The sequence below is a fragment of the Nycticebus coucang genome, chromosome 1, assembly GCF_027406575.1.
Source record: "Nycticebus coucang isolate mNycCou1 chromosome 1, mNycCou1.pri, whole genome shotgun sequence".
Lineage (NCBI taxonomy): Eukaryota > Metazoa > Chordata > Mammalia > Primates > Lorisidae > Nycticebus > Nycticebus coucang.
The window spans coordinates 142764622-142775160 of NC_069780.1; the positions used below are offsets into that span (position 1 = coordinate 142764622).

General features: G+C 38.8%; 1 protein-coding gene across 1 annotated transcript in view; it reads left to right on the forward strand.

The window, feature by feature from the left end:
• Positions 1-9524, forward strand: part of ADAMTS6 (ADAM metallopeptidase with thrombospondin type 1 motif 6) — a 410832-nt gene extending 401308 nt beyond the window's left edge. Inside the window, exon 25 of the mRNA XM_053589876.1 lies at positions 6284-9524. Within this exon, the coding sequence (XP_053445851.1) occupies positions 6284-6393 (110 nt within the window). The 3' untranslated portion in view covers positions 6394-9524. The remainder of the gene's footprint in view (positions 1-6283) is intronic.
• Positions 9525-10539: the final 1015 nt, after the last annotated feature.

The following is a 10539-nucleotide window of genomic DNA, read 5'->3' on the forward strand; positions in this document are numbered from 1 at the left end:
GGAAGATGAAGCTTTTCTCGCCTCCTTAAAAAAAAGAACAATCCTGAAATCAGAAGGCCACAGCTTCCATAAATCTCCACTTACAATATTCTTCTCCTGAATTACATAAAGAGCTTACAGGCCCAGAGGACAAGCATTCTCCAAAGAAAAGAGAGATGCTGAATAGTCATGGAAGGATCTGTCCCTGAATATCCCAACTCATTCCAATGAGACAAGTAGGTGAGCTTTGCAACATTTTATGAAATAAATACAAAAGCAGTACAGTGGAGGAGTTGGTCCTGTATATTTTGGACCAGATCAAGCCTTCGAAGTCACAAAGAGTCTGAATCCAATTGTATTCTAAATTCATAAGCCTCCGACGTACTTTGGCAGTTCTAGCATTGAGGAGAAAATACACGTAGTGGATACTCATTGGAACATCAATGATAAGTAGATTCATATGTCACCTCTAAAACAGGTTGCCTAATTTTATCATTCAAACTCTGCCAAAAAACATTACCAATGACAAAGACTCTAGCATGCCTGGTAAGGTATGTGAGATTCTATTAATGGATCTGGTTCCTATCACAGGGCCCTGGCTTTCAGCACTTGATGTGTTCCCACGTGTCCCTGAGAAGAACTTGGTAATACTCCATCAGTTGTCATTCCCCCCCAGAAGTCTCTGGCGTTTGGTAGAATACAGCTTTCTTTTGGGGATAGGGTGGGGTGTAAGAGGAGAGAGTTAGGTTTACAAAAATGTTTACTAAAAACTACACACTCCTACTACTCAATATCCTGACACAAAAAAAGGAGAGTATTTTGTCTCCTCCCAGGATAGTGCCTAGCTGGTACGTGATGATAGTAAAAGAGAAAATCAGGCTCCTTCATCTTAAAACCCTTGACCCTGATAACTCAGATTCCACTGCTTAAAAAGTAGTAGATACAAATATATCTGCATGAAGAAAATATGGTAGTGAAACCCAAACCTTCTAACAGGTCAACTAGAGAGTGATTGTAATACAAAAAAATTCTTCTTAAACTAAAAGATCTTTTAATAGATCTCCTAGTATTGTTTAGGTGCAGAGTATGTACCGCTTGAGTATACAGAAATTTAAAATTTTTTAATATTTTAAGTATCAGCTAGAAATCATTGCCAACTGAAAATCATTCATATATTAAAACAGAACATTTCTTTTATTGTTTTGATTTAAATAAGAAATGTGGTTTAATTTGTATACAACTTTTCTAGAATGATTTTTTAGCAAAAGTAAGATGCATTGTGTTTTGGCCTCAAGGGTAGAAGAGAAAAAACTATTTCATAAATTCAATGAGCTTAAGGATGAAGCAGAAAATGAAATGATGTTTTGCAGATAAGGCCCTCTCAGCAACATTTTGGATCGATCCAAAAGCACCTTAAATCAGTCCTCTCTAGCTTAGCTAAAAGTAGTGGATAGGTTGAATGTACCAATATAATTTAAAACTGGTACTCATATTTTGAAGATTACATTCAGCTGTCTAGTATAAAGGAGATTTAAATATTCTTGGTGCATCTAAAAATCTCCTTTTTAGTTGTATAATTTTACAAAATTTGAAGGGGAAGATAAAGTGAATAAAAGTATGAAGGGATAGATCAGACTATTCTAAATGCCTGTGACCTGGAAACTTCTCTTTTAAAAACATGTTTTTCACTTCTCTAGAGTGGCGGAGCAAACTCTCAAAAAACAGAGACCTGACTATAATGCCCCCAAAGGTTGATTTTTCACTGGTGTCTGCCAAGAATATAGAGTCATAGATAGGTAGAAACTTTTTGGATTTGGATGCCAAGAATGCTGCCAAAATATAGTGCCTGAGTTCTGATCCCTGTTCTTAGACCAACTAGCTCTGTGGCCCAGTGTGAGTTTTATAACTTTATTTTTATTTATTTATTTATTTTGCAGTTTTTGGCCAGGGCCGGGTGAACCCTCAACCCCCAGTATCTGGGGCCAGTGCCCTACTCCTTGAGCCACAGGCACTACCCAGTTTTATAACCTTTTTAAGCTTAAGTTTTCCTGTTTGTGTAAAGCTGACATCTTATGCACACTCTGTGCTGTATATTGACTTTTCTGTCAACGATGGACCACATTCACAACAGTGAACCCATAAGATTATAATACCATATTTTTACTGTACCTTTTCTGTGTTTATGTATGTTTAGATACACAAATACCACTGTGCCATAAGGGCCTGCAGGTGTGTAGCATCTGGGTCTGTGTAAGGACACTGGATGTTCACACAGAATGAAATCATCTAACAACACTTTCAGGATGTTTCCCCATAATTAAGTGACACAACTGTACTTAGAAGTGTTATTTGAAAATATATGAAATCTCCTAAAGGTTGTCTGACACAAATGATAAAATATCATTTTTCATGCGATCCTTACTAAATTACTTAATGCTTTGTCAAAAGACAAAGAATAAAAGACCAGTCGTGGTTGACCTTTGGTAAACAGATTTTCATCCATCCAAAGATGTAATGAACTGATTATTCTAGTCAGAGAAGTTCCAAAAACCAAGAGGAAGGAACTGGATCTTCTACACAGCCTAGGAGTTTCCACTTCAGTGTCTCCTCAAGGCCCAGTGCCTTAGTCTTGGCAGTCCCCGTATCTTCCCCTGGTCTTTCCCCACCACTGCCCCCATCATAATTTTTCTGATTTCTGCTTAATAGCTTTCTGTTAATTTACAACCTGACCCCATATTTATTTTGATAGGGTTCCTAGAGAAATAATAGCTGATGATTGTTCTCAGAGGCAGAGGTTTTAGTATTAATAACGAGAGCTGATATGCGAGTGCCTGCTCTGAGCCACATACCCTGGCCTGTGCTTTATACCATACCTCATGCAAGCCTTCCAGCATCGTATGAATGGGCCTTATTGTGGTCTTCATTTTAGAGAAGAACCATCTGAGATTTAGAGAGGTGAAGTCATTTGGCAAAGGACAAACAACTGCTAGAAGAGGCTAGAAATTAATCCCAAGCCCACCTGATTCCATATCTCTGCCCCTAATTACTGTGTTACGTTGCTGCTGCAGGCCGGTTAGGGAACTCTCATATTCTATCCCCACCTGCCTAAGTGTGATCCTGCTCTCACAGCCTAACCGAATTCCTGCTTTTAATCAAGTTAGTCAGGGGAATTGGGAACTTCTGATAGGAATACCCTGATAGCTGGCCTCAGTCAAAGGTGGGGAACCTGCAGCCTTCTGATTTCAAGATAGTTCTTTTTTAAGCACTAGAGGAGGCAAGGAAAACATCTTTCTCTGCTGCACCCCTTTTAAATTGAAAGGCCGCAGTCAAGGATCCAGAAGGGCCTCTGCATGTGAGGAAAGTCTTGTTTTTAGCACCTACCTAAGGAACAGAATCCCCAATATTTACATTGGTAATATAATTCTTTCCCCTGGGTGGATGGACAAGTGGAGAAGCAATTTACGATTATTCTATTTTATTATATACCATTTATTAGTTAATCGGATCCCAGAATCTGAAAGGAAAAATCTGGGAATTTGCTTGTAATTTGCTCAAGTCAGAATTTTCCTGGTCCAGCAACTCTTCTAAAAATGGACTGACAAACATCCCGCTAGACTTGTGCCTCAGGAAATATTCTTCTTTGTTTTGTCTTCAAACTGACTTGTGTCTTTAGGGTAGTATTTTCTTAATAATAATCCAAACATTGCATCCTCATGGAGAAGTTCAGAGGGTAACTCCTTGCTTCTTTCCTGATAAAGCAGTTAGAGATACTACTACTAATAATAGCAATTCAGTATCTTACAGATACTGAGTATATTCTACACACCAGGCACTGAGGTAGTTGACGTACCTAAGGAGATTCGTGTAGTTATGCATGTTACATGTGAGAGCAGGTACTTTACTTATTCCTATTTTACAGGGGAGAAAAGTTAGGTACAAAGAGGTTAAGTGACGTGCTTTGTTCAGAATCATAAACTTAGTAAGTGGTAAAGTTAAGATTGCATCCAGGCAATCAGGCTTCTAATTTTATTTCTTTATGCCTTAAAACAAGTCCTCCTCTATCTGCTTATCAACTAAATCATTTTTATATTGTGGCAATGAAGTTAAAGTTGATTTTGTACTCTAAATAGTCCCACCATACCCTGTTGTGGAGCGTGAGGGGGCTGTCCCTGAGGACAGCGGTTTGGAATTAAAGATGGGTGACATGTGTCATCAGGGATATACTCAGCTCTTCTCATCATTTTCCTAATTATATTACCTTAACAATATATCCCTCTTGGTAACAAAGATAACATTTTTTCCCCACAAAAACATTCTTAGTCTGAACTTTTTTGGTTGCTTTTAAGATCATGATTGTTAGGGCAAGAAAAAATATCAAATTAAAATATGTGGAAATCTTTTCACCTAAAATTTAAACTTGATCCATCAACTGTCATCTGACTTTTTTAAGACACACACAAGAAGGCAAGGATTTCTTTTTTTTTTTTTTAAGTGTGAAGCTTATATTTTTTGTGTTCCTCCTACCTTCTTTCAGCCAAAATCTAAATTTATTGAGAACTCTATTGTGTGGTGGCAGAGTTTACTTAAGTTTTCAGAGGATTTGGAGATTCCAGTTTCAAACTTTAAGAATTTCAGCAAAAGGGCAGCACCTATGGCTCAAGGGAGTAGGGCGCCAGCCCCATATGCCGGAGGTGGCGGGTTCAAACCCAGCCCTGGCCAAAAACTGCAAAAAAAAAAAAAAAAATTTCAGCAAAAGAATCTTTGAAGTGAGATCGATAAGATTGTTACTTTACTTTTCAAAAAAAACTTGGAACTTTCACATTTCTTTGAATTTAATTTTTCATGTTTATCATATGGCTCATGTGCATACTTTATCGTGGATTTTTGAAGCCAAAAACAAACAAGTAAACAACAAAACTATTCTGAAACACTAAACTTCACCTAGTACCCTGCCTGATTCCTAATTACCTTAAACAATTTATTCATGATGCTTCAGTACAACTACCTGGAAAAATGAGGGTGGAACTTTGGTTCAGAGAGGCATGTGAAAATTTCATTACTAGATTGACAGTGTATCTTAAAATTTCCAGATAAAAGTGACCAGAATACTGAAAAATATCATTATTAGAAGCAGTAGTGGCCTGGCACAATGGTTCACACTTATAATCCTAGCACTGCGGGAGGCTGAGGAGGATGGACCACCTGAGCTCAGGAGTTCAAGACCACCCTGAGCAAGAGCAATCTAGACCCTGTCTCTATGAAAAATATAACTAGCCAGGCATTGTGGTGGGTGCCTATAGTCCAAACTACCTGGGAGGCTGAGGCAAGAGGATCACTTGAGCCCACGGAGTTAAGTTTGAGGTTGCTATGAACTATGACGTCATGGTACTCAATGTAGGGCAACAGAGTGAGACTCTGTCTCAGAAAAAAAAAAAGCAATGGGGTTGTGTTAGGAGGTTTATATTCAAAATGTGGTTGCTGAGAATCAAAGGCTTGTGTCCCTTTCTCTACGCTGGGCCCTCAGTCCCACCTTCTGCAACCAGTGTCAGAGATAGAGAAAGAATCATTTATTCACCTCTGGCTGTAAGAACTGCAGACTGCAACTGTGGCAGTTCTAGCATTGAGGAGAAAATACACATAGGAAAAAAGAAGGCCATGTCTCATTTCCAAATTTAAAAAAAGACATTTCTACATGTTTCCATAACCCACAGACTGCTGCCATTTGAGGCCAACCCCTCAAAGCTTTCCTCTTTGTCTAGTGTAATTGCTGAATCTAGGCCACTGTCAGCAATGCTTTTCATTCACCCAGGCCCATCCCCACGCCCCACAGATGCAGAGATTCTCTTGAGACATGTGTACTTTGGTATCAAACAATGCAACTCATGTTTGATTTTGGATAACCTTGCACTGTTGAATAAAATAACCCTTGAGAAAGAAGCAATAAAAGTGCTGTAAGAAAAATGACTCATGTTTCCAAGCTGTCTAAAGTGATCACTTATCCCAACAAATGGTAATTCTTTCAAGACACAGTGGGCATGCACCATACTTATAAATGTCTGGAAGAAAAGCCTAGCAAACATTTTTTAAAACAAATTTGTGTTAAAATATGTCAAAAAAATGTTTCTGGTAGACTGTATACCAGGTCAGGGTATGCTTAAAAACAAAAACAAAAACCATATGAATGTAGAAGTCAAGGTGGATCAGCCCAAAGGGGATCCTTGCTGAGCACCCGGGCGCATCAGCTTGTTTACATGCTTGTTTATGTGCCTCTAATTGTTTTCCATTTTCTGCCCCCATTCGTTAGAGTGCAAAGATGTGAACAAAGTGGCTTATTGCCCACTGGTGCTGAAGTTCAAGTTCTGCAGTCGAGCATACTTCAGACAGATGTGTTGTAAGACCTGCCAAGGACACTGACCCATGGAAAGCCAGAGAGAGAGCCTTGTCATTTCATCGTGGAAATGTGTCCATCAAAGGGAGCCACCCAGAGGAAGAGGATTGATGTCCTTGCAAATGCATTACCCTGTGGAAAATGTAACCACTGGTCAGCCCTAGCTGACAGGATTTCAATATTATTTTAACTTCTGTGAAGTGGGATTTATTGATCCAAAGTGCTGGACATGGTATTAGGAGGGAATGCCAGATTGGAGAGATCCAAACAACACAGGGAGTCTTGCTTACTGTGGAACGTTTGTGTTCTTTCGAGTAAATCCAATAGCCTGTTTACCTCCTTGGACCATTAAGATAATTTTTATTATGGACTTAGCAATGACACTGAATCCATTTGTATTTAAAACTGTTTAAAATGTAGCTGTTATGACTTGGTCAACTATGGAAGTAAAGAAGATTCAGAATTCTTAAGTCATAGCTTAAAAATATTTACTTATACTTTATCTCACTACAACAGCACCACAATTTAAATTATAAAATGGGCTTTGAAATGTAATTTAAGAAGCAATTATAAATCAAAAGTAATGAAAGTTTCATTATTCTTCATTCCACTTAATTTCCTTAGGAATAATTCCCCTGTTCTGAACACTGCTGTGAGCCATATATAAAACTATATTAAACTGAACAATAATGAGGGACTTAGTTTAAAGCAGTGCATCAGTTACTGCAGCTGTGCAAGTCTATAAACTCAGTGCTGAAAGACTGTGGCCAGCCTGCCATTGTGCAAGTGAAGCTGAGATTTCCATTAAAACTTTAAGAGAAAAATATTTCAATTTCATGCAGAAGCCAGAACTAGGGTATGGGAGAGTCTAAAGTACCAGGTACTTTTCTGCCATCACACAAGATGCCTTAGTTCTTAGGCGTCAACCCAAGTCACTTGTGTTTACATCCTCACCAGCCACAGACTGGCTTCTGCCCTGTTGGGTTGTTGCACACATGTTGAGCTTATTGAGATGATACCATGCAAAAGATAGACTGGCTCGGTAACAAACAGGCAGACCCTTTTGCAATTTGCTGACAATTATGATGGGTTCCAGATGTCCCTTCCTTGATATGGTAGAAGGGCATTTATTTATATGAGAACAAGTGTGTATGTGTGTGTGTGTGAGTGTATGTGTGCTCTTAAGTGTGTGGATAGATGAGTGTGCTCGCACATAAATGTGCTATTTCTATGAGTTTTAAAGTAGGCAAGGGATAACAACCAAAGAAGAATAACTCATGAAGACTAGAGATCATCAAGCATAATTTTAATAGTCACTCAACCAAGTATTTTGTGTGTATTTTTTTTTATAAATACTCTGAATGACAATTAAATGTGAAACCAAGTTTCTTGGGCAAGTCAAATTCTAGAATCACACCCACCTAAATTAAAATGACTAGCTCATATTTTCCCTACCTTCAAGTTTCACATCCTGCTCATCAACAGACTCAACAGTAAGATTTAAAATAAAAAGGGTACTTGTTTATATTAGTATTTTGTACTTGAACACTTGTAGTTTGCAGCAGGTTCTTGATGAATGTGCTTTGTGTCCAACATGCCTCCTTTGATGTACACATGTGTATACCAGGCGTACACCAACAGCTAAAACTCAAAAGTAAATGGCTACTTTGTAAAGTTAATACTTACTGTTAAAGAGCATGTTTGATTTAATTCTCTCACTGTGCTCTGAAACTACATGTCAGTGTGTCACATATACCATGACCTAATGTGGATGATTGGTTTTTTCAAAAGGAAGGGAGACTCTCAGACACCAAAAGCCAACCTAAACTCCCAGGTTTCCTGTGGACAATCAGCATGGGATGTTTTCTGTACACTCAGTCAAGACTATCTGTATCTTGTTACCTGATTTCTCTCTCTCAGCAGCACAGTCCCCATCCTTGAGCTTTCCAGAGAGAGCTAATGACTATACAAGAGATATTACCAAGGTCCCATCTCTGCTGCCCTTACAAGAGCTGCCCAGGAGCCATCTTAGCAGCCCATGGGTGGCATGGATGGCCCCCGCACTGAATTCCCTGGGTCCTTTTCATAGAACAGATAACTTGGTGCTAATGTGCCCTGGTGAAATAAAACAAATAAATAAAGGGTGGGTGGTTTCTGTGGCATTTTAGGCATAGGTTTACAATCAGGTCTGATTTTCTTCAACATAAATATTAGCTCATAATTTTTATTTCTAGACGATTTTTCTTACATTACTGTCTATAGGCTATTTAAACTACCATTTTGAGGGCTGTCCTCCCAGGTACTGTGCAGCACCCCCAATGATGTAAGAAGAGAAGGGCAGCCAGCTTTGCCTTTGGGGTGCGCACCAGGGCTGAGGTCGTGCTGCAGGCAGCTCCCTGGGCAGTATCAGATCGCCTTTTTAGAGGGAACCAAGCACAGAATGTAAGAGGATTAAACAGTTCAGATAGGCCTTGATAAACCCAAGTGTGTGTGTGTGTGTGTGTGTGTGTATGTATATATATATATACATACACATATCCCACAACACATTACAATACCGCTGCTACTGTCTAGCCACCGATATGGCTACCTGATGTCTCATTCCTAAATAATAATAATAGGATTGTTAGTAGGGGCTGGGCCACCATGGCAGGTCCTTCAAAAGTAGTGAGCTGTGTAGACTACTTAGGAAACCCCAGGGAAACTCATACCCCGTGGTTGGGAGCAGTATCTGCCACTGGTATAAAGGCCTACCAAAAATGGAAGGTAAATGTACCCAAATGACTAATCCCTTGAGATACATATGACTTCCAAGCAGTCTGTTTCATTAGGAACTTTTTTATTTGAGTGAATGTCATCTAGGTATCCTTAATAATACAGAACAAAATTACCTTTGTATTATTGTGATTAGTTGTTGCTTATTATTTTATACTCAGTATTAATGTGGTACACTGTTTTGGTTTTTTTTTTTTTTTGCTTTTGTAAATTATATTCTAATTTATTGCCATGTTTCCTAACACTTGTCCTACATTCATTCTCCTACTTGTAATGAAAATGAAAAAGTCATTGTAACACTTGATGGAGTGAAATTCCACACCAGGCACAGATTTTTTTTTTAACATAGATAATTTAGTAAAAATAAAAATTCAGCTTATAAGAATGATTCAGATGGACGTTGTCTATTCCCTGGATAGCTTGTGTTAAACTTGCACTGGACAGCACCTTTATCCAAACATTATCCAAATCATCCAGGTATTATCAGGGATTGGAATGACTTGCCATACCCTTGTTATTCTCCTCAGAGAGTATATCTATTTGTGTGTATTTTAGTCCTATCTAAATGCAAGGACTTCGGGTATTTCTAGTGGGGCCACATACCCAGACTCTACCAGCTAGCTATTTTGAGGCTTGCAAGAAAGTTCAGATCGACCATTGCCACACACTTTCAGTCACTGGTGCACAACTCTTTTGCCCTCTTTTCTTTTTGCCTTTTTATAATTATTTGCTATAGTAGAGGATACAAGATATGTCATTGTGGGAACAGCACTTAATAATGAATTCCTCCTTGAAGGATTTTTCTACTCAGATTCCATGAGGAGTGTAAAAACGTGATAAGCATATTTCACCTCAAACATTTCCCCCTGGGCTAAAGCTAAACTAAGGTCTCCGTCTTTGCTGAGGACAACTGTGATAGGCAAAGGTAACTCAGAAATTTTTCAAATGTGAAGGTAACCCTCCCTCTTGCTCAGCTGTCCAAGTACTTTCATAACAAGAGTTTTACCAGTAACGTAAGATGATGTGGAATGTCCAACACAGTGGTTTCATTCTGCCCACTCCCATGCCCTGTACACACACTCAGTCTTATTCATTAGAAGAAATTAGGTTGGGCCAAGTGAGATGATTTGATAGTCTTGGGAGAATATTTCTCTAAGGTCATCCTAGAAGCCCAAAGTGGTTGAAATATTGTGAATACTCCGTAAATGAAAAAACTGTGGGTACCAACCCCACTGCATTTGTAAATGGGGGGGGGGGCTGGGGAGGGACAAATGCCAAGAGACAAGATTTGTTTTAGCTTAGATTTCTCAGATTCATCTACAATTATTTTCAAGTTTCCAATTAAAAGCTTTTTTTCCCCCCTTTGAACTCTCTAAAGGACACTACCCTGCTTAGGA